This window comes from Ochotona princeps, chromosome 8 (assembly GCF_030435755.1).
Source record: "Ochotona princeps isolate mOchPri1 chromosome 8, mOchPri1.hap1, whole genome shotgun sequence".
NCBI classification, from domain to species: domain Eukaryota; kingdom Metazoa; phylum Chordata; class Mammalia; order Lagomorpha; family Ochotonidae; genus Ochotona; species Ochotona princeps.
The window spans coordinates 26152377-26176771 of record NC_080839.1 but is presented as its reverse complement, the minus strand read 5'-3'; the positions used below and the strand labels follow the sequence as shown (position 1 = coordinate 26176771).

At 41.1% G+C, this 24395-nt stretch overlaps 1 protein-coding gene and 1 pseudogene across 3 annotated transcripts in view; one reads left to right on the top strand and one right to left on the bottom strand.

Moving 5' to 3' along the window:
- The window catches only part of FBXO11 (F-box protein 11), a 104739-nt gene that overhangs the window by 64363 nt on the left and 15981 nt on the right, over nucleotides 1-24395 (top strand). For all 3 annotated transcript variants that reach the window (XM_058667751.1, XM_058667750.1, XM_004590664.4), the window contains exons 2-5: nucleotides 21754-21881; nucleotides 22024-22105; nucleotides 22512-22656; nucleotides 23909-24038. In XM_058667751.1, coding sequence (XP_058523734.1) covers nucleotides 21774-21881; nucleotides 22024-22105; nucleotides 22512-22656; nucleotides 23909-24038 — 465 coding nt within the window. In that variant the 5' untranslated portion in view covers nucleotides 21754-21773. The remainder of the gene's footprint in view (nucleotides 1-21753; nucleotides 21882-22023; nucleotides 22106-22511; nucleotides 22657-23908; nucleotides 24039-24395) is intronic.
- On the bottom strand, nucleotides 387-21319 carry LOC118759797 (SOSS complex subunit B2-like; annotated as a pseudogene).

Here is a 24395-nt window from a genome sequence, read left to right as displayed (position 1 = left end):
TGTAAAACATGTAGCTTAATAATTACGTGTGAGGGGCCTGACAGAGTGGTTCAGTTGTCTAATCTTACCCATTCAAGTACCAGGATCCCTTATGGGTGCCAGTTTATGTCCTGACTGCCCCACATGCCATCCAGCTCTCTGCTTTGTGGCCTAAGAAAGGATGGTCCAAAGCCTTAAAACCCTGCACCTGTGTGAGGGGCCAGTCGGAAGCTTCTGGCTCCTGGATTCGGGTGGGCTGAGTTCTGCTCTGGCTGTTGCAGCCAGTTAGGGAGTGAACCAGTGGCTGGTGGAAGATTTTGCTTCTCTCTGTAAATCTGCTTTTCCAACAAAACTAAATTTAAAAAAAAAGAAGAAGAAGAACTACTACATACGAGTATTGGCATAAGTCATCTCTTGTAGGCTCTCCAAGGGTCCCTGACATTACTTATTGTGGACAGGACCATTTGGTTACTGGTGGCTCATTTACCAGTATATGAAAAGTGGTATCCTCAGGACTCAGAACCAGATTGAACACCATTTCCCACTGGTTATAATGTACCTGTACCCTGTTATTTTTCATGGAATTACTCTGTTCACAGTATGCCCCTTTGTTCTGCTGTCCTTCGTAATCTGGATTGGCCTAATTGAAATGTAACATTTCAGAATAAACTACAAAGCCTTCAGGTTTCTTGTTGTTACCACCTCTTCCAATATAATGTGTCAGACATCTTTTCCACATGGATGCATTCCTTCTGGTTAACTGAATAATATTCCCTTAGTTGTATAAGACCCTGATCTCATGCCACACAGAAATAGTGATGCTGCCCATTTTATCTGCTGCTTTGCACCATTTCACTTCATGACTGTCTTTGATTTTGGTCACATGTCTTCAAGAATATGGAGCATGGGTGCAGACTGCAGGGAAGATCGGGCCTGAGAGGAGGCCATTGGGGCCACCGGGTTTGAGATGGAAAAGTTGTCAAAAGTTTTATTTAAAGACAGCACATAGAATACTGAATGGTAATGTGAAGTAGAGAGATGGGTGTTCTAATAAATAGGTAGCCTACAATGAATAAAGCTACATAAATGCATTTATGAAAACATATCTTAGTAGGTTCCAGTGCAGTGGCCCAGTGGCCTTGTATGTGCTGCAATCCTATATGGGTGTCAGTTGGTGTCCTGCTGCTCCACTTCCCATCCAGCTCCTTGCTTATAGCCTAGGAAAGCAGTGGAGGATGGCCCAAAGCCTTAGGACCCTGCACCCTTGTGGGAGATCCAGGAAAAGTTCCTGACTCCTTGTTTCAGATTGGCTCAGATCCATCCGTTGTGGTACTTAGTAAGTGAACCAGTGGTTGGAAGCTCTTTCTTTCCTTTCTGTAAATCGTCTTTTGCAATAAAAACAAATCTGTAAAAAAAAATCTCGGTAACAGAACAGAATAATAACTAGATCTTCCTTTATGAGTAGAAAGATAAATGTGTGTAAAATGATGATGACATTGATAAAAATGTTATGTTTTGTCATTTCTATAGATGGATGTTATTGATTAGGTGGCTGATGTTGTTTCTGTCATTGTTCTTGGTGGTAGGGGTTGTTACATAGCACGAAAGTTACCACTGTGAGTTCCAGAATCACTTCTTAGCCCTAACACCTACTGGCTGTCTGCTAAAGAATTAATCTATCCTAAATCTCTGTATGCACAGTTGTAAAATACAGTATCAGCTATATAAGTTAGTATTAACACTAAAAGTAATGCATAATGGTGCCATTCTTGCTTGCTAGCAAGTTCTATAATACATGTCAGTTGTTGTTATATGTCCTATCTTGATAAATCATGTTATTTAATTCTGAATGGCATAGGCCAAACCCATTTTACTTATGTGAAAGGCAGAAGAACAGAAAGAGAAAAATGTCTTATTTTGCTCATCAAAGCCTATTTTAGCCAGGGTCGAGCCAGGTTGAAACCATCTCCATCTTGCGCTGTGATGGCATGGACTCAAGTGCTTGGCCTATTGTCTTCTGACTCCCAGGTGTATTAGCTAGAAGCAGAGGCAGGATCACTTCGAAACACGCCAATGCAAGTTGCAGGTCATGACTAAACACCCTATATAATAACACCTGCCCCATGTCTTCTTTTTTCTTTTTTTTTTTTTAAGATTTATTTTATTACAAAGTCAGATATACAGAGAGGAGGAGAGAGAGGAAGATCTTCTGTCCAATGATTCACTCCCCAAGTGAGCGCAATGGCCAGTGCGCACCAATCCGAAGCCAGGAACCAGGAACCTCTTCCTCCAGGTCTCCCACGCGGGTGCAGTGTCCCAATGCATTGGGCCGTCCTCGACTGCTTTCCCAGGCCACAAGCAGGGAGCTGGATGGGAAGTGGAGCTGCCGGGATTAGAACCGGCGCCCATATGGGATCCCAGGGCATTCAAGGCGAGGACTTTAGCCACTAGGCCATGCCGCTGGGCCCCCATGTCTGTTCTTAAAGGTAAATTTGTCTTGATTGAAAGAGTTCACAAGGAAAGCCGACTTCAAAAACCTAAAAGTTAAATGGCAAAGGACCATTTAAGTAAATCAAGGTAAATTTGTATGGCTGTAGCCATTGCAAACCATGTTTCATTAGAAAATTTGTGAATGTGTGTCATGATCATTTCATATTCATGACATAGTGAAAAAAAGCAAGATAGAAAGCAATACACAAAGCTTCAAATTATATAATTTGTATAGGGGAAAAGAACCAGAAAAAAATATTTTCAAACATTCATTTGCTTATGTGAAAGCCAAAATTAGTGTGAAAAAGAGAAGAAATCTTCCCTCCATTGGTTCACTCATCAAATGTCTGCTGCAATTAGGGTGAAACTAGTCTCCCCCATGAGGAGACGGGGCTCAGTGACTGGGGTCATCTGCTGCTGCTTTACTAGGCACATTAGCAGGGAGATGGACCAGGAACTGGTGGAGCATAGAACTTTTTTTTTTTTTAAAGATTTATTCATTTTATTACAGCCAGATATACACAGAGGAGGAGAGACAGAGAGGAAGATCTTCTGTCCGATGATTCACTCCCCAAGTGAGCCGCAACGGGGCTGATGCGTGCCAATCCGAAGCCGGGAACCTGGAACCTCTTCCGGGTCTCCCACGCGGGTGCAGGGTCCCAAAGCTTTGGGCCGTCCTCAAGTGTTTTCCCAGGCCACAAGCAGGGAGCTGGATGGGAAGTGGAGCAGCCGGGATTACAACTGGTACCCATATGGGATCCCGGTGCGTTCAAGGCAAGGATGCTAGCTGCTAGGCCACGCTGCCGGGCCCGGTGGAGCATAGAACTAACTGGTGCCCATATGGGGTGCCAACCAGACAAGCAGCTTAACATTCTGCACCACGGCATTGACTCAGAAGAATATTCCTTTTTTAAAGTTAGTTTGTTTGTCAGATTTACAGAGAGAAGGAGAGACAGAGTAAGGTATTCCATCTGCTGGTTCACCTCCTAAGCAGCTACAACAGCCAGAACTGAGCTGATCTGAAGCCAGGAGCCAAGAGCTTCTTCTGGGTTTCCTCCACAGGTGCAGGGTCCCAAGGCAGTGGGCCTTCCTTGATTGTTTTCCTAGGCCACAAGCAGGGAACTGGAAGGAAAGTGGGTCAGCTTAGGATATGATCCCAGCACACTTAAGGCAGGATTTTAGCCTCTAGGCTATTGCGCCGGGTCCAGAATATTCTTAAACATTGTTGACTGACACTGGCTAGGATTCCACCTGCAGCATCAGCATGAGTCCCAGCTCCTTCACTATGGATACAGCTTGCTGTTCTTGGCCTGGAAAAAGAAGATAGTCCCAGTGATTGGGCTTCTATATCCATGTGGGAGATTTGAAACGAACTCCTGACTCCCAGCTTCAGGTGGGCTCGGCTCTGGCCTCTACAACCATTTGGGGAGTGAACCAGTGGATGGAAAACCTTTCTCTCCTTGCTGTACAGGCTGTGGTGTTTTTGTATAAAATGTTAACTCGTAGGGCAGATGTTTAACAGATTGGTTAAGAACTCCCACATATCTGGATAGGAGTCTTGGTTTTGATTAATGCAGACGCTTGGAGGTACCAGGTGAAGGCTCAAGTAGTTAGGACTGTCCCCACCCACATAAGACTTACTCAATTCCTAGTTCCCAATGTTTGACCTGTCCCAGCCTTGGCCATCATGTAAATTTGGAGAGTAACTAGTGGATGGAAGCTCACTCACTTGGTTTTCACCTCAAAACAGAAAACGCAGTTGATCTGTGCATACTTTGAACAAAATACCATGTGAAAAGTATGACTTTGGAAATGGCACCATGGTGTAGGTAAAGCTGCCACCTGTGATAAAGCCACCACTGTGATGTCTGCATTTCATATGGGTACTGGTTTATATCTTGGTTCTACTTCAGTTCAGCTTCCTTGTAGTGGTTTGGGAAAAGTAATGGAAGATGGTCCTGGTGTTTAGTTTTTGACATCCGTGTGGAAGACTTGGTTAAAAGTCCTAGCCCCTGCTTTTGGTCTGACCGAGTGCTGGCTTTTGCATCCATCTGGTGAGTGGCCAGTAGATGCACAATCTGTGACTCTCATGTCTCTATAACTCTGAATTTAAAAATGAATAAATCTTGGGCCTGGTGCAATAGTCTAATAGCTAAATTCTCACCTTGCGTGTGCCAGGATCCCATATGAACACATTTGTGTCCTGGCTGTTCTACTTCGCATCAGCTCCCCACTTGTGGCCTGGGGAAGCAGGAGGACAGCCCAAGGCCTTGGGACTGTGCCCCATGTGGGAGACCTAGAGGAGGCTTCTGGCTTCACATCGGCTCAGCCCCTTAGGGAGTGAAGCAGCAGATTGAAGATTATTCTCTCTGTATCACTTCTCTGGATATCTGCCTTTCCAATAAAAATAAATCTTTTTTTTTTTTTTTAATAAATCTTAAAAACCAAGAAAGTGTGATTTTGATTTTACGTTTTCTAAAATTAAATATTTTCAAGAAGTATGTGTCCCATTCCATGGCATTCTTTTATAGATTACTCTTTTCTTAAAATTAATTTATGGTACAGTTTTGTAGGTTTGAGGATTTCCCCCCTTCTTTCCCACTGTTGCCCCACCTACTCATATTAATTACAGCATTGTAGTCCTGAAGCAACAGTCACAAGTTCAACATTCTGCTACCCACATGCACCATGGTATTGAAAGAATAGACAAAAACTGAAAATCTAGCATCAGATTATTGAGGTCTGTTTAACTGTTTCACTGGAAGTCTTCCCTTTACTTGAGAGTAGAAATGGATTCTGCAAAATATCTTCACTTATAGGTATGTTAGCCTCCATTATAAGAATATATGTATGTAGTTGCTCACCTATATATTTATTTGTTCTGTACTTTGCATGATCATTGAAGAACATGATTTTGTCCTTTATGGATTGGTTTATTTAACAGAGCATAATGCTCTTCAGTTGGGGCCATTTTGTTCCATGTCTTGAACTATTGTCACTTTCTCACATACAGATTTCACTGCATTTGGATATATTCCAAGGAGTTGATTAGCTGGGTCATACCATGTATAAATTTTCAATTGTCGTGTGCGAAGATCTTCTCCCATTCTGTGGGTTGCCTTTTTACTTTGTTGATTGTTTCTCTAGCTGTACAGAAGCTTCTTAGTTTGATGAGGTCCCAATTGTTTATTTTGGTCTTGATTTCTACTGCATCTGGAGTCTTTTTTAGGAAGTGAGGGCCTACCCCTTAGTGTTCCAGTGTGTTTCCAACATTTTCTTCCAAAAGTTTGAAGGTTTCTGGATGTAGGTTTAGATCTGTTATCCATTTAGATCTGATCTTAGTGTATGGTGAGAGATGTGGATCTATTTTTTTGTTTCTGCAGGCTATCAACCAGTTGTCCCAACAGCATTTATTGAACAGACCTTCCCATTTGCCTGGGTTGTCGTTTGTCTTTTTGTCAAAGATTATTTGGCTGTATCTGTGTGGGTTTCCTTCTGGCGTTTCTATTCTGCTCCATTGATCTTCCTCTCTATCTTTGTGCCAGTACGACGCTGTTTTGATAACCACTGCCCTATAGTATGTCCAGAGGTCCGGAACTGTGATTCCCCCTGCTAACTTCCTGTTCTTCAGGATAGTTCTAGCTATCCGTGGTTTTTTGTGCTTCCAGATGAACCTTTGGATCATTGTTTCCAGTTCCATGAAGAATATTTTGGGCAATTTGATTGGGATTGCGTTGAATGTATATATTGCTTTTGGCAGTATAGACATTTTAATGATATTGATTTTACCTATCCAGGAGCATGGGATGTTACTCCATCTTTTGAGGTCTTGTTCAATTTCTTTTTTAAGCAGTTTGTAGTTTTCTTCAAATAAGTCTTCTACATTTTTGGTTAGATTTATTCCCAGATATTTCATACTTTTCTCTGTTATTTTGAATGGTATCTTGCTGGTTAAGTCTTTTTCCATCTTGGGGCTGTTCGCATACACTATGGCTGTTGATTTTTGTTCACACGACATAGGTGATAGAGGGCTAATATCCAGAATATACAAAGAGCTACAAAACAACCAAAATGTCAAAACAAACAAGCCACTCAAGAAATGGGCACGGGAAATGGGCAAACACTTCACAAAGGAACAAACCCAAATGGCAAATAAACATATGAAAAAATGCTCAAGTTCCCTGGCAATAAGGGAAATCCAAATTAAAACATCAATGAGGTACCACGACTGGCCCACATGAATAAAAGCACCAGCGACACTTGTTGGCGAGGTTGCGGGGAAAAGGGAACCCTACTCCACTGCTGGTGGGGCTGCAGGCTGGTACAGCCTCTATGGAAATCAGTATGGAGAATATTCAAACAACTCAAATTCAACATACCGTATGATCCAGCAATAGCACTCCTAGGAATATATCCAGAACACTTGTTCTATGAGAAACCAACATGCACTCCTATGTTCATAGCAGCACAATCAGTAATTGCAAAAACATGGAAACAACCAAAATGCCCATCAACAGAGGATTGGATAAGAAAGCTATGGTTCATCTACTCCATGGAATACTACTCAGCTATTAAAAAAAACAAAATGCAGTTCTTTGTGGCCAAATGGGCCAAACTGGAAACCATAATGCTAAGGGAAATGAGCCAATCCCAAAAGGTTAAATACCACATGTTTGCCTTAATTTAAGATGATATGATGTTATGTATAACATGTTATGTTTTGAATGTTATATGTTGTGTATAAACTAAAATTGAAGTATAGGTCAGGTGGTCACAGAAGGTGGCTGGGAACCCGCATTTACTTTTAACATATTGGTTACTCATTACTATGTCAATTAATTCCATAATGATGTAAATTTTTGCTGATGGTATGTTGGAGCTTTCAATTGACTGGGATGATACTCTGCTGGCTCTGTCATCAGACCAGAGAGGGTATACCTAAGAAGCCGTTGAACTTGACTGGACAATAAGATGCTGGACTCTATGTTTGGTATACGCTTGCAATGGGGAAATCTCAACTGAACTTGAGCTGTGGTTATGCAACAAGGTGGAGGAATCCACCATGGTGGGAGGGTTTGGGGAGGGGTGGGGAGAACCCAAGTATCTATGTAACTGTGTCACATAATACAATGTAATTACTGAAGTTAAATAATAAATAATTAAAAAAAAAAAAAAACTCTGTGCTGTTCAACCTTGGGGCTCTCTCTCCCCAGTCCTGCTGGGCTGGGGTGATGGCTGGGAGCCCAGGCCATCCTGAATAAACTGCACTTATGCAAAAAAATAAATAAATAAATAAATAAATAAATTTTCAATTGTCTTAGAGCTCTCTTTACTGACTTGCATAGTGATTGTACTAGCCTACACTCCCACTAACAGTGGAAAAGTAGGGTACCTCTTCCCCCACATCCACGCCAGCAGGTGTTTTTAATAGATTTGTGAATGTAGACCAAAATCCCTGGAGTTAGGTGAAATTTCAGTGTGGTGTTTATTTGTATTTTTCTAATAGCTAGGAAGCCTGAGCATTTTTTCTCATATGTCTGTTAGCTATTTGAATTTGTTCTTTTGAAAAATGCCTGCTGGGCCCAGCACGATAGCATTAGCATAATGGTAAAAGTCCTCACCTTGAACACCCGGGATGCCATATGGGCGCTGGTTCTAATCCTGGCAGCCCCGCTTCCCATCCAGCTCCCTGCTTGTGGCCTGGGAAAGCAGTCGAGGACAGCCCAAAGCCTTGGAATCCTGCACCTATATGGGTCATCCAGAAGAAGCTCCTGGCTCCGGATCGACGTAGCACCGACCATGGTGGTCACTTGGGGAGTGAATCATTGGACGGAAGATCTTCCTCTGTGTCTCTCCTCCTTGCCGGCAACGCCACGTACCCTGAGCCGAGCGGAGGGACTAGGGTTACAAACAGAACAACACACAAGACAACACAAGACAACATGCAGTGGGTCACTCTTGTAAACAGAATGCCGTTTATTTGGGGTCATCCTGCATGTTTTATAGTCTTCCTAGTCTCTCCCAGTATTATCCCAATGCTCAGTCAACTCCTAAGCTCCCCTGGGGGCATCTTAACAAAAGAGGAAGCAGGGAAGAGGAACTTGCATTCAAGCCAGGGCCTAAAATGCATTAGGCCAAGATTGCCCATCCTGTTACCCTTTAGAAACAAGGTAAGCTGTGGAGTTAACCCTTGGGAGACCGGGGCCTACACCTCCTCTCTGTATGTCTGCCTTTCCAGTAAAAAAAAAAAGAAAGGGAAAAAAAAGTGCCTGCTCATTTTGCCCATTTCTTAACAGGGTTGTTTGCTTTGTTGTCATTGAGTTTTTGAAGCTTGTTGTAAATTCTGAATATTAGTCCCCTGTACATTGTGTACTGTGCAAAGATTTTCTCCCACTTTGTTGATTACTGCTCCACTTTGTTGTTTCCTTTGCTGTACAGAAGCTTCTTAGCTTGATGTAGCCCTGTTTGTTTATTTTGGCTTTGACTGCCTGTGCTTTTGGCAACTTTTCTAAGAAGTCTTTACCAGGGCCCAGTGCAGTAGCCTAGCGGCTAAGGGTCCTCGCACACGCCAGGATCATCCCATATGGTTGCCATTTCTAATCCCCGAGGCTCCATGTCCCTTCTTGCTCCCTGCTTATGGCCTGAAAAAGCAGCCTTATTCACATTTTGACATACTTTTCTGATCTTGACTATTTCTTCTCCAAAAAGCTGAGCCAGTGAAAATCATTTCTGAAAATCTAAATTTCATGTGACAGGTCCTGGTGTGGTCCTCTAGTAGCTAGAGACCTCACCTTGCATATGGGTGCCAGTTCTAATCCCAGTAGCCCCGCTTCCCATCCAGCTACCTGCTTGTGGCCTGGGAAAGCAGCTAAGATGGCTCAAGGCCTTGGCACCCTGCATCCACCTGGGAGACCAGAAGAAATTCCTGGCTTCTGATCGGCTCAGCTCCGGCTGTTGCGGCCACTTGGGGAGTGGATTGACAGATGGAAGATCTTCTGTCTCTCCTCCTCTCTGTATATCTGACTTTCAAATAAAAATAAATCTAAGAAAATTTTTTCATGTAGCAGGAAAAATTATGGCTTGTGTCTGTCGCTGTGACTTGTCCTGTCTTATCCTTCAGTAATACTTTGCTTCCTTAGTACACTTACTTGTATTGCTTACTTTATATGCCTTACTCCCTTACACTGTGAGTCGCTGAACTTTATATTCTGAATGACTAGCAAATAGATGGAAAGTAACAATTTAGTTGATGATTTATCTGTATCTTAGTTTAGCCTTCAGTTAAATGACGTCATTGCTAATATGGGACCAAGGTTATTGTACTCTTTAATAATGCATTTGATGCTGTTGTCATACTTACATCTGCTTAAGTGTAACACTAGATTTCTTTTTAAGACTTATTTTTACTTGAAGGTGGAGTTTTAGAGAGCTGGAACAACAGAGATCTGTCTGTTGGTTCTCTCTCCAGATGGCTGCAACAACCAAAGTTGAGCCAATCTGAAGCTGGGAGGCAGGATCATCTTCCAGGCCTTCCACATGTGTGCAGGAGTGTAGGGACTTGAGCTGTCCTCCACTGTTTTTCTCAGGCATGTTAGGGAGATGGGTTAAAAGTGGAGCAGCTGGGATATGAACCAGTGCCAGCCCCCAGTGTAATGCTACTTTTTAGTTACATTGTTTTCCAGTTAAATTTGGCTTGAACTTTACAATATTTAAAATTTATTTCTATAAATTTTTTCCAATCTGATCTTCTGTTCCATATATATATATAAAATTTTTTCTTATTTCACAAAGTGGAAATGAAATATTTTTTAAATTATCACCCCTCAGAAATTGAAAAATGCAAACCTGGAGGAAGAAATATGAAAATAGAGGCTTTTTTTTTTAGGATTTATATTTTTTATTCTTATTGGAAAGTCAGATACACAGAGAGGAGAGATCATCTATCCATTGTTTCACTCCCCAAGAAGCAGCAATGGCCGGAGCTGCACCAATCCAAAATCAGGAGCCAGGAGCCTCTTCCAGGTCTCCCACGTGGGTGCAAGGTCCCAAGGCTTTTTGGGCCATCCTTGGCTGCTTTCCCAGGCCACAAGCAGGGAGCTGGATGGGAAGTGGGCTGCTGGATTAAAACCAGCGCCCTTATGGGATCCTGGCACATGCAGGGTGAGGACTTTATCCACTAGACTACTGTGCTGGGCCCTAAAATAGAGGGGTTTTTCTTAAACATTCCATTTAGCGGATAGCTATTGTGAGATCCAGTAGCCGAGTCTAGATTCTTGTCTCCAGTCTAGAAATTATTTGAGGACAAAATGTAGGTAAAAGCTAACAGAGGAGTAAGAGTTATTGTTGGCAAAATGAAAGTAACCTCTTGAAGGAATGGAGAAAGAGCTGCACCCAGCAGAGTCCAGCATTATCCCTTTTTATGCGGCGTTTGGAACATGATTTAATTGAATAGTAATAGGAATTGGGATTTGAGTGCCACTTGTTTCGCTGCTTTTTGGAAGTTTTGGAAGTGTCAACATCAGGTGCATGATTAGTAGTGTCAGTAGTGGTAATTTTGTTATTGTGTTATAATTAGTTACAGTTCATCACAAGGACACAGGCAGCAACCATTACAGCACCAACATGGGGAGTTGTGTGTATTACAGGTAGGACTGAAGGGAGGGGCTGGTGATCTTAACCCTCTCCTTGCTAGGTACCTGCCTGTATCAATTCTATACTACTTTTTTGCAAGCAGTTGGAGAGAATATCTTGGGAGAAATGAAACCGGAAACATGAAAGTAAAACTAAGCTGTTTCCTGGAGGACATTGATTCTTTGCAAATATTTTTTCATTTATTTATTTGAAAAGCAGAGAGATTCAGAAAGCACTCACATCCTCCCACTCCACTCTTCATACATGCTCAGCATTCTAGGGCTGGAGCTGTGGATGGGGTACACAATCTGGGTTTCCCACACAAAGGAAAGAAACTTTCGTTTCTCAAGCTGTAGCAGAAAGTTGCAGTGAGCATGAAATTAAGCCCAGTAGCTTTCATGTGGGAACATGTCTTAACTGGTAGATTAAACATCTGCTCTCTTTAATTTTCATCGAACTAAGGTTAAGAAATTTCAAAGTTTTGGAACCCACAAGCCTATTGTACGTGTAAGGCCGATAATATTGACATAAAAAGATACTAGTATAACTTAATAAGACACTTGTGTTGCAGGGCAAGCATTGTGGTGCAAGTTATCAAGTTGCTTCCTGGCATACCCACATCCAGGAGCATCTGGGTGCAGGTCCTGGCTCTGCTTCCCACTACAGCTTCCTGATACTGTGTGCCGTGGGAGTCGGCAGGTCTTGGCTCAGGTACCTGGACCTCTGCCTCCCATGTGGAGGACCAAGGTGGAATTCTGGCTTAAGCTAACTCAACCCCAGCTGTTCTGGGGATTTGGGGGAGTGAACCGTAGGTGGAAGATATCCTGTCTCTTCCACTTTCCCTTCCTCTCCTTACCTCCTTTAATCTCATCCTTTCAAATAAAATAAGCTTTAAACATTAGTGTGTCATAACAGAACTTGGATTTTGTGCTCATCTCTGGATCCTGCTTTGGCTTTCTACTAATGCAAGAAGGGAAAGCAGCAGTTGATGGCTTGGATAATTGAGTTCCTGCCACCCTCATGAGATAGTTACTCACCCTGTGTGATAGCCTTGCCCAGTCCCAGCCATCACTGACATGTGAGTGATGAACCGATATATGTGGAAGTGTTCTCTCTTTCTCTCACTTGCTTTAATTTTGAAAAGGACAGTCCACTTTACATTATATGACTTTTTGAAAGGCAGAGTTAGAAGTCTACCAATCATTAGTTCAGTCCCCAAATGGCCACAACAGCCAGAGCTTGACTGGTCCAAAGCCAAGGCCCAAGGACTTTGGCCATCTTTATTTCACTGCTTTCCCAATTGTATCAATAAGAAGCTGGAGTGGAAGTAGAGCAACCTGGATTCCAACTGTTACTTTTTTTTTCTTTTAAGATTTATTCATTTTTATTACAAAGTCAGATATACAGAGAAGATCTTCCATCCGGTGATTCACTCCCCAAGTGAGCCGCAACAGCCGGTACTGTGCCAATCTGAAGCTGGGAACCAGGAATCTCCTTCAGGTCTCCCACGCAGGTGCAGGGTCCCAAAGCTTTGGGCCATCCTCGACTGCTCTCCCAGGCCACAAGCAGGGAGCTGGATGAGAAGTGGAGCTGCCGGGATTAGAACCGGTGCCCCTATGGGATCCTGGCGCGTTGAAGGCGAGAACTCCAGCCGCTAGGCCACACCGCCGGGCCCTCCAACTGGTACTCTTATGGGATGTTGGCACGACAGTTGGTGTCAGCTCCATATTACATGACATTCTAAAGAGTTGGATGGCCAAGTTGACATGGGAGATCTGTGTTACCAACATATTATGTGGACACAGGTTCAGGTCTTGGCTATTTCACTTGTTGTGTCCTGAAAGCAGCTGAAGATGACCCTAGTGCTTGGAACTCTGTCCCATGTGGGATACCCACATGAGGCTCCTGGTTTCCATCTGGGCCAGTTCTTGGTTGTCGTAGTCATTTGGGAGTGAACTATTGAGTAAAACATAGCTCTCTCTTTGACTCTTTGTTTCTGATTTCTGCTTTTCAAAAAAAAAAATGTTTTTGAAGTAGAAGAGTTGAATATGTGATAATAGCTAATCTGTGCTTCCTGACTCTCTGCTATGGTATGTTTTCAGAGTGACGAAATTCTGTAATTCTTGATTTTCAATACAAGTGATTATCTGGAATCTGAGATCAATATGTTTTGGTTTATGTTGAGCATCTTCATTTGAATATCTATAGGTGCCTCCAAACTCAAAATTTAAACTTTAGCTCATTTTCTTTTTTTGTTCCTCTTCTCTCAGCCTCCAAAAGTCTACTTTAGTACATGACACCACCATTTCTTAGTTTACCCAGATTAGTATTTCCAGATCGGAGTATTGAGCTCCAGTCTGTCTGTCTGTCTGTCTGTCTGTCTCTCTCTCTCTCTCTCTCTCTCTCTCTCTCTCTTTTTTTTTTTCCTTTTAGTTTTGTTTTTATTGGAAAGGCAGATACACAGACAGGAGGAGAGACGGAGACAGGAAGATCTTCTAACCTTTGACTCACTCTCCAAGTGGCCACAACGGCTGGAGTTGAGCTGATCAGGAGCCAGGAGCTTTTTCCAGGACTCCCACATGGGTGCAGGATCCCAAAGCTTTGGGCCGTCCTCCACTGCTTTCCCAGGCCACAAGCAGGAAGCTGATGGGAAGCGGGGCCGCAGGGATAAGAACCGGTGCCCATATGGCATCCCGGGTGTTCACGGGAAGGATTTTAACCACTACGCTATGGTGCTGGGCCCAAGGCGAGGTTTTGAGCTGCTAGGCTACTGCGCTGGGTCCTCCAGTCTCTTTACCTCCATCCATCTTCAGTCATCATGAGGTGTTAAGAATTGTACCTTGTGGGCCCAGTGCCATGGCCTAGTGGCTAAAGTCCTCGCCTTCAACGCCGGTTCTAGTCCCAGCAGCTCCACTTCTCATCCAGCTCCCCGCTTGTGGCCTGGGAGAACAGTCGAGGATGGCCCAAAGCTTTGGGACCCTGCACCTGCGTGGGAGACCCAGAAGAGGTTCCTGGTTCCCGGCTTCGGGTTGGCGCAGTACTGGCCGTTGCGGCTCACTTGGGGAGTGAATCATCGGACGGAGGATCTTCCTCTCTGTCTCTCCTCCTCTCTGTGTATCTGACTTTGTAATAAAAATGAATAAATCTTAAAAAAAAAAAAAAAAAAGAATTGTACCTTGTGGGCCCAGCACGATGGCCTAACTGTTAAAGTGCTTACCTTGAACGTGCCAGGATCCTATATGGGTGCCAGTTCTATTCCTAGCAGCCCCTGGCTTCAGATCGGTTCAGCTCTGGCCATTGTGGGCACTTGGGGAGTGAACCATCAGGCAGAAGATTTTCTTTTCTGTCTCTCCTTCTATATATCTGACTTTCCAATTTAAAAAAAATCTTCAAAAATTAAATTTAAAAAAGAATTTTACCTTGTAAATTAATTCAAACCCATTTGTCGCTTCCATTTTTATTACCATTATCTTCAGACCACCTTCATCTTTCAGTTCTGTCACTGTTTTCTCAGTAGTTTCCCACCACTAGTACTTACAATTTCCAGCAGTCTTTAATTGTTATTATTTTCCATGATACAGTTTTTGGGTATAGGGATTCCTTCTTTGCTCCTCCATTTCCCCAGTGGAAGATTGCTCAAGTCCTTGGACTCCTGCACCCATATGGGAGACCTGAAAGAATCTCCTGGCTCCTGGCCTTGGATCATCTCAGCTCTGGCTGTTGTGATCATTTAGAAAGTGAACCTGAGGAGCAAGATCTCTTCTCTCTGTGATCTGATCTGCCTTTCCGGTAAAAATAAATAAATCTTTTTTTTTTAAAAAAAAAAAAGAAGAATTTGCTGCTCTAGTATGTTCCCATGGTTCTGTCTGCTTGCCCCTGTTAAAACAGTGTGATATACTGCTTTATTTTGGTAGGTTGTCAATGAGTGCCTTACTGTCCTTGGGGGAAAATACAATATTAAGTTTGATTGACCTGTCTCAGCAATTTGTGTAGCATAGTGCATGGCATATAGATGTATTCACTCATTCAGTAGTCAGTAATTTATGTGGCAATAAAAATTCAACAGAAGTGTGTGTTTATAGTAACTGGATAGACAAACTGGATAGACAAACTGGATACCTGCCAAACTAAGTTTTAAAATTTAAGATGTATTTTTTTGTTGTTGTTGGAAAGGTAGATCCACAGAGAGGAGAGACAAAAGGATCCTCCCTCCACTGGTTCACTCCCCAGTGGCCACAACAGCCAGACCTGAGCTTTTCTGAAGCCAGGAGCTTCTTCCCTCTCTCACATGGACGTAGGGTTCCAAGGCTTTGGGCCATCCTCAACCAAGCACAAGCAGAAAGCTGGATGGGAAGTGGAGCAGCCTGAGCATGAACCAGTGCCCATATGGGATCCTGGTGCATGCAAGGCGAGAACTTTAGCCACTAGGCTACCACATGAACCCTCTGTGAGGAATCTAAGAAGTTTACCTTTTCAACAAATTGACAGAACTATATATTATGAAAACTGTATGGATTTCAAAAAATTTTTGCACTGAAATCTTTGGTAAATCTGTTTCCAATAAACTTTAAAATGTCTTGTATCATTCTTATTTTACCAAGTAAAGTTTCTAAAAAGCAGCTGTTTACATTAGAAAGTGTTTAAAGTTTTGTCTTTGTCAGTTTATTTGCATGGTTTTGTTTTTTGTTGGTTTTCTGTTTTTTGTTTTGTTTTTTAGTAGTTGGAGAAAAGTTGCGGTAGTTCCCAACTGTGTTAGAAACAGTTGTCAAGTGTGGTTCTTTACACTGTGAAACTGAGAGCTGTTTCTAAACACACAGTTGTTAGTAGCACAGATTGGCCTAAGTTTCCAATCTGATCTGTGACTGTGGGTAAGTAGTTTAGAATATGTGTGATATTTGTGGGGGAGCAATTCTACAGACTACATTTCATTAGCTACTCTTTAATTTTAGGTTAGTTTATAACCTATTGGATGTGGACTCTAAACCTCAGCCAATCAGTCTTTGCTAATCTACTAGGTAGCTATAAAGGTGTGTAAAACGTGTGTTATTCTGCTATTGTTAGAATGGAATCATAACAGAAATTTTCAGTGCTGTTTAATATCTAAGAATTAAAAGATACTTGTTCAAAGAAGCGTGTTTATTTTATTGAAGCCTTTATTTCTGTGGTTCCTGTTAGTAGTAAACATTTCTACTATATTTGTATGATCTGTAGGAAAATCTAGAAGTTACAATATAAAGTTTGATGTTATTTTTGTGTATATTGCATCCTTTTAGATGCTGTGGTACTAAATTTTTATCTTTTAAAAGAAAATTAAAAAGCTTAATGAATAGGATATGTGCACATCTGCACTTTATAATTAGGCTAATAGTTGGTGCCCTATGGTTGTTGAGCATTTGAAATACGGCTAGTATCAAGGCATGTTATGTTAAAATACATGCATAAAATACATACTGATTTAAAATATTTGATCTGAAAAAAGAATGTAAATATCTCAGCCATAATTTTATATTAATAGTATGTTGAAGCAATTTATTTTCAAAAGTTTTTGATTTTACTTATTTAAAATAGACAAAAATCTCCCATCAATTGGTTCATTATCCAAATGGCCTATAACAGCTGGGGCTAGGCACCAAACTCATGCAGGCAGTCTTAAGTAGTTTGTGTAGCATGCCAGGCTGCTATACTTCCCACCCAGCTCCCTACTAATGGCCTGGGAATGCAGCAAAATCTTGGGCCACTGCACCCATATGGGAAACCCTTTTTATCTTGCCTTCTCTCTGCAACTCCTTCAAATAAAAATTTTTTAAATATTTTTTTAAAGAAGTGCCTTAACTACTGTGCCAATTTTTTGCCATGACTTAATTTTTTAGAATGGGATAAAGTATTCAGTTAATTTCACCATCTTATGTGGAAAACTTAAAAGTGCATATATGAATCTCATTTTCTTTTTTTGGATCTATTTGATCTAGAATGTTTTTCTAATTAAATTTCTCTAAGTTGTGGTAAAAATGGAGCATTTTAGTGTTATTACTTTTGTAGGTTATAGATGGGCATTGAATTATTGGTATGTTCTAAAATTAGAGTGAAAGCTATATGATTAAACTTTGTAACAAATTATTTTGAGATCTTGTTTTTGCATTTGCTGGCATAAAATTACTAGCTGTAACCTTCGTGATTTCATGGTTCTTGAATTGGAGCCAGTTTGACAGCTACCATGGATTTTTGGCTTTCTTCATTGTTCATTTGCTTATGTAACAAATATTTTTGTGTGTGCTGCATGTGAGCCAAAAATGTCTTAGGAATTTTCTGTAATTTCAGGAGGGAACAAAAAGTAATTGATGTGCATGAAATGAGTGTGTGGATTTGGAAATAAGAAGTTGAAGCAATTCCTATTTCTTCTGTAACGTAGGTAAAGTAGGATGTAAGATCATCATAGTTCACTTTGACTTGAGTAGTTACAGGTTCTAGTTTCAGTGACTGTTCTGCTCCCATCCAGCTCCCTGACAGTGCATCTGGGAAAGCAGCAGAAGGTGGTGCAAGGGCTTGGGAACCTGCACCTACATGGAATGTTTAGTTGAAACTCATAGCTTCAGTTGGCCCAGTCCTAGCTCATTCCTTTGGGGAGTGAGCTAGCTGATGGAAGATTCTGTTAGAGAAACTCTGCCTTCAAAATTAAAGTGACACACACCCGCACCCTAAAAAGGTTCTCCGAAAATTGATGTGATGGTTCCTAGTTCAGCTTGCTGGTAACAGCTTGGGAAAAGCAAGAAAAGATTGCTTAAGTGTTTTGGTCCCTGCTACCCATGTGTGAGACTCAAATGAGGCTCCTAGCTCCTAGCTCCAGCCTGGGCCAGTTGCAAATTTCTGGCCATCTGAGGAGTAAGTGTATTTGTCAATACCAATCCAGGAGCCAGGAACTTCCTCCAGGTCTCCGACATGGATGCAGGGGCTGAAGGACTCGGGCCATCCTCCATTATTTTCCTAGTCTGTGAACAAAGGAGCAAAGGGCTGGATCAAAATGGAGCAGCCAGTGGAGATGCCAGTGCCAAAGGCAAGAGCTTATCCTAATATACCTCAGGGCTGGCCCCTGTGGAAGTTACATCGGGACATGATAATGATAACTAGCCCATTGTTTTGAAAATGGGTGAACAACAAGATAAATATTATTTCATTATTAGTTATGAGCTGTCTATGTCCTTAATCCAATTTTCTGTTGATTCTTGATCTTTTCCATATTGCTTGGGCCCCTGCCACCTACATGTGAAATCCAGGTGAAGCTCCTGACTTTCACTTGGCCCAGCTCCAGCCATTGCACCCACCTGGAAAGTAAACCAGCAGATAGAAGATCTCTCTGAGTGTCTCTGTTTTTTTTTCTCTCTGTGTAACTCTGCTTTTCAAATCAATAAAATAATTTTTTAAAGATTATTTATTGGAAAATGGTGATGGGGGTTGAGAATGTGAAAAAAAAGGAAAGAACAGAATCATCTTCATCTATGGTTCACTGTCTAAATGCTTGCAACAGCTGGGGCTGGGCCAAGCTGCAGCCAGGAATCAGGAACCTCATCCTTGTCTCTTGTATGACCCAAGTAATTGAACCATTGCTGCCTTCCCAGCACATTGGCTGGAAACTAACTGGCTCATCCCGAAAGGGTAACTTGGCTCTTGTGCTCCAGTACCCACACTGACTCCCACCACCACCAGTCCCCACCCTGCTGACTGCAAGAGTTAAGTAGCCAGCCTCTTGCTGTGGTATACTTCATAATTTTTTTCCTGTAAGCAAGAATAGTCTGTATATCCAGATTGTGTAACTGTTAAAATCATAAAGTTGTGCCCAGCGTGGTGGCCTAGCAGCTAAAGTCCTGGCCTTGAACGTGCCAGGATCCTATATGGGCACTGGTTCTAATCCTGGCAACTCCACTTCCCATCCAGCTGCCTGCTTGTGGCCTGGGATAGCAGTCAAGCCCAAATCTTTGGGACCCTGCACCCACGTGGGAGACCTGGAGGAAGTTCCTGGCTCCTGGCTTCGGATCGACACAACACCAGCCATTGTGGTCACTTGGGGAGTGAATCATCAGACAGAAGATCTTCCTCTCTGTATATCTAACTTTGCATTAAAATAAAATAAAGATCTTTTTTTAAAAATGAAGAACTAAAAGAAGTTTTCAAAAAATCATGACGCCATAATGCTAAGGGAAATGAGCCAATACCAAATGGTTAGATACCACATGTTTGCCTTAATTTAAGATGATATGATGTTATGTAAAACATGTTATTTTATGTATGTTATATGTTGTGTATAAACTAAAATTGAAATGTCAATGAGGTGACCACAGAATGTGGTTAAGAAATTGCATTTGTTTTCAACATAATGGTTACTCAATACTATATCAATTAATTCTACAACGAAGTTAATTGTTGCTGAGGGTATGTTGGAGCTTTTAATTGATCAGGATGATACTCTGCTGGTTCTGCCCTCGGACCAGACAGAGTCTACCCAAGAAGCCAAGGAACTTGACTGGGCTATAAGATGTTGGACTCTATGTTTAGTTTATGCTTTCAAAGAGGGAATCTCAACTGAACTTGAACTGCGGTTATGCAACAAGGTGGAGTAATCCACCATGGGGGAGGGTACGGGGAGGGGTGGGGAGAATCCCAGTACGTATGAAACTGTATCACATAATACAATGTAATCAATGACTTAAAAAAAAAATAGAGAGTAGGAGATAAAAAAATCATGAAGTTAACAACAATAGATTATGATCTCCCAATCTTTATACTCCATCCAAGTTTTCACTCATTGTCCTGCGAGCATACTTTTTCTAAAATGATCTAATTCCGAATCACATTCTTTACTCTTACATTTAGTTGTTTCAGTCTCTTTCAGTCAGAAATAGCAACCTTGAGTCTGGAATACTTGACTTGTGATGTTGACAATTATTACATTTGTAGATCAGTTTTTTTTTTTTTTTTTTTTTTTTTTTTTTTTTTTTTTTTTTTTTATTACCAAGTCAGATATACTGAGAGGAGGAGAGACAGAGAGGAAGTGGAGCTGCCAGGATTAGAACCAGCGGCCATATGGGATCAAGGCGAGAACCTTAGCCACTAGGCCACGCTGCCGAGCCTGATCAGTTATTTTTTAAAACCAGTTTAATGTTGATATTTCTTTAATTCTATTCAGGTTTTTGCCTCTTTGTTCAGGAAGCACTGTGCTATTTTATGCCATCAGGTGGCACACAATTTCACTCTGTCCTGTTGATAATGTTCACTTTGTTCTGATGTTCATTTTCGGTATAGAGTTGTTCCGTTCCTTCTGCTTTGGTATTTTATGAGGAGATACTTTATCCCATTTTAAAAGATTTATTTTTATTGGAAAGTCAGCTATACAGAGAGGAGGAGAGACAGAGCAGAAGATCTTCCATCTGATGATTCACTCCCCAAGAGGCCGCAACGGCCGGAGCTGCACCGATCCAAAACCAGGAACCAGGAGCCTCCTCCGAGTCTCCCACACGGGTGTTGGGTCCCAAGGCTTTAGGTCATCCTCAACTGCTTTCCCAGGCCACAAGCAGAGGGCGAACAGGATGGGAAGCAGGGTGCAACTTTGTTTTTATTTCTTAGTTTCTTGTATTACTATTATTGTTTACCATGATATAGTTTTATAGATACAGGGATTCCTCCCTCCTCTACCCTTTTATTTCTTATTTTGATTTTTTTTTATATGGGGTGCCAATCTCTGGTTTATAGTTGCTTTGATATTAGTTTTTCCCTTTAGTATTAATTTTCATGCACCAGTATAATTTTTGTTGTGATAACTTCTTCAATTTTAACTTCTTATGCTTTTGACTTGCTATCACTAAACCTTTGAGCACTTTCTTGTTTTCTGTCACAAGATATTTCAGGCTCACCTTGTGTTACCCTAAAAATTCACCTTTTTTGTTGTTTTGTTTTTGTTTTTGGAGGGATATTAATATCTGTCATGAAGAATTTTCACTGGTTTTTAAATATGACCGTTCCTAGACTGTGGTAAAGGGTAGGGCTATGGATCATATGCAGTATCAAACATGTACCATCTGTATCTGTGTGGGAACCAAGACTTCACACTGATATCTCCTAAACCCTAAGGAAACATCTAGTCTGGATTTTTCTCTGCCAGACATCTGTTTTCCATTGCTCTACTTACTTACTTGATCCTCTGTTGTATATAGTCTTCCCTGTCAGCCATTGCCACTCCCGTGCCATCCTCTTTCCTCTCTGCTCTCTGAATGCCCATTCAAGGCCAGGAAGACTCTTCGTGGACAACCCTTTTTGTCCTGTTTGGTGTCTCAGTGCCCTGGACTCTGAGCAGTCCCTCTTTGTAAACACTACCAGACCTTTGACCTAAGACACTGCTTCCCAGACTGTGTTCCCCACCTCATTTTGATTTTAAGCATGTAATGATGCCAGTTTCCTTCTCAATCCACTAATCAAATGGACATCTTCCTCGTTTTTAAAAATATCTTCTAAATTTTTTAGGTGATTTTCTAGTTTACTAGAATTTCACATAAAAGTTGTACCTACTTCTTTGAAATTTGAACTTGTAAAAAAAAAATTGACTATATCCATAGGGCCTTTTTTAAAAATGGATGTCATTTCTTTTATTACTTTTGTTTATAACAGATGATGATGTGCCTGCAGATATGGTTGCAGAAGAATCAGGTCCTGGTGCACAAAATAGTCCATACCAACTTCGTAGAAAAACTCTTTTGCCGAAAAGAACAGCGTGTCCCACAAAGAACAGTATGGAAGTAAGTTAAATATAATTGCATTTCTTTTGTAGTGAATTTTTAAATAGTAACAAAGAAGGGAGTATTAATTTTTTAGAACTGATGAATATGTGTGTTAAAATTACTTGTTTAATTAATTTTCACTTTGTTTTTGTTTTTCAAGGGTGCCTCAACTTCAGCTACCGAGAACTTTGGCCATCGAGCAAAACGTGCCAGAGTATCTGGAAAATCCCAAGATCTGTCAGGTATTTCCTATGGCGAAACTGAGGGATAGAGTAACATCATGTAATTGTTGTTGTTTAAATACCAAGAAAGCTAAATGAGCATTATATTTCAATTGAGAAAGTGTGATTATTATGGAATATACACTATAATCCTAACGTTTACCTCATTGACCTATTGTTATGTAAAGATACTTACATACTTATTTTAACCAGTTTTTGAGATGGTTTGTATCTAAAAGAAAGAATACTTCCGTCAGGATGAATGCAAATAAATGTATACCATCTATGAAAGCCAAATGCTTAATAAATGATTGTCATTAAAGAAAACAGTTTGTTAGAGAAAATGAAAACTGCTTGGAATACTGAGAATGTTGTGGCTAGTGTGATGGGTAGATTCCTTATATTCTTTTTATTGATCTCTTTGTAGCAGCACCTGCTGAACAGTATCTTCAAGAGAAATTACCAGATGAAGTGGTTCTAAAAATCTTCTCTTATTTGCTGGAACAGGATCTTTGTAGAGCAGCTTGTGTATGTAAGCGTTTCAGTGAACTTGCTAATGATCCAATTTTGTGGTGAGTGATAACTTATTCCCTATTGTCTTGAGATGTGTGCTACCCAAAAAGGCAAATACAGAAGGGACCTGAAGTGTGCACTGATAGTTACAGTTAAATAGTTGAAACAAGGGCCAGTGCGATAGCCTAGAGGCTAAGATCCTCACCTGGCACACTCTGGGATCCCATATGGGCACGGGTTCATTTCCTGGCAGCCCCACTTCCCATTCAGCTCCCTGCTTGGGGCCTGGGAAAACAGTTGAGGATGGCTCAAGGCCTTAGAACCCTGCACCTGCATGGGAGACCCAGGGGAGACTTCTGACTCCTGGCTTTAGATCGGCTCTGCTCTGGCCATTGCAGCCATTTGGGGAGTGAAAGTACTTTTTGGGTATTGGTGAGTAGCAGCTTACCAATAAATGACTTGAGCCATCCTCTGTTGCTTTCCTAGGCCATAAGCAAGATTAAAAGTGGAGCTATTTTAAGATTTGTAAGAGCAACAATAGATTTATTTATTCGTTCATTTCAAAGAGACAGAGATAAATATCTTTCCTCTTCTGGGTCACTCTCCAGAGAGCCACCAGGGGTGGGTGGTGAGGTCCAAGCCCTTGGACTATCATCACTGCCTTCCCAGGTACATTATTCGAAAGCTGGACTGGACACAGAGCAGGCAGGACTTCAACCAAGACTTGAATATGGCACACCAGTCACTATGCCACAATGCAGGCTTTGTGTGCCTTTTTGTATTTTGCAAGGTATATACATTACTTTTATGAAGGAAAAATTATATGCCTTAATTAAAGAGAGGAAAAGTATACATTGAAGATGAAGAGTAAAAATATTATAAAAGCACTTTTCACTGTATAAAATAGTTACTGTTACTCCAGTTCTAGAATTTGATGGTTCCTGCTAGAATGCCAGGGGACTGAAGAGGAGATGTAGGAAAAATTAAGGTCCAAGTATTTTATTGATAATTACATTTTAAAATGTGTGTAATGTTTATGAGGAATCCTCCGAAAATTAATTTTTTTCACAAACTTTTTGAAGTACCCTTGTAGCATTAAGGATGACTTAGTTGACTTGATTCTGAGGGTGGAGTAATTTTCATATGCAATTACATTGTTCTAGCCAAAAACTGTGTTTTGTTAATGTTTTTGCTCATTGCTATTAGTAGTGTTTTGGTGCCCTCAGATAATTACAATTTATTAAAATTTTACTAATCCAAAGGAATTTTTTTTTTTTTTCCAGAGGAACTAATCCCTGTTTTTCCCTTCAGGAAACGATTATACATGGAGGTATTTGAATACACTCGCCCCATGATGCATCCTGAACCTGGTAAATTCTACCAAATTAATCCAGAGGAATATGAACACCCAAATCCTTGGAAAGAAAGTTTCCAGCAATTGGTATGAAATATAAATACAAAGTAGTGATTTATGTATTTGTGGCTAAATGTCCTTTTAATCTCAAAATTAGATATTAAAGGGTACTAATATATTTTTTCCACCGGTAAATGTTCTTTTCACTACTGATAATGTTAACTTACTCAGTCCAGCAGATGTCAGTCTTCTGTGAACAACTGTGATATTAATGGGTCTCTCTGAACTTCTACTTAACTTATTTTTCAGTAGTTGTTTTAAAATTCCACATTTAGTTAATGTTCGAATTGTTCTCACCTGGGGATGATTTTGGCAACATCTGGAAATAAGTTTGATAATCATGTGGGAAGGTGAGGGCCCTTGTGCTGTGTGGTTGGGTGGAGG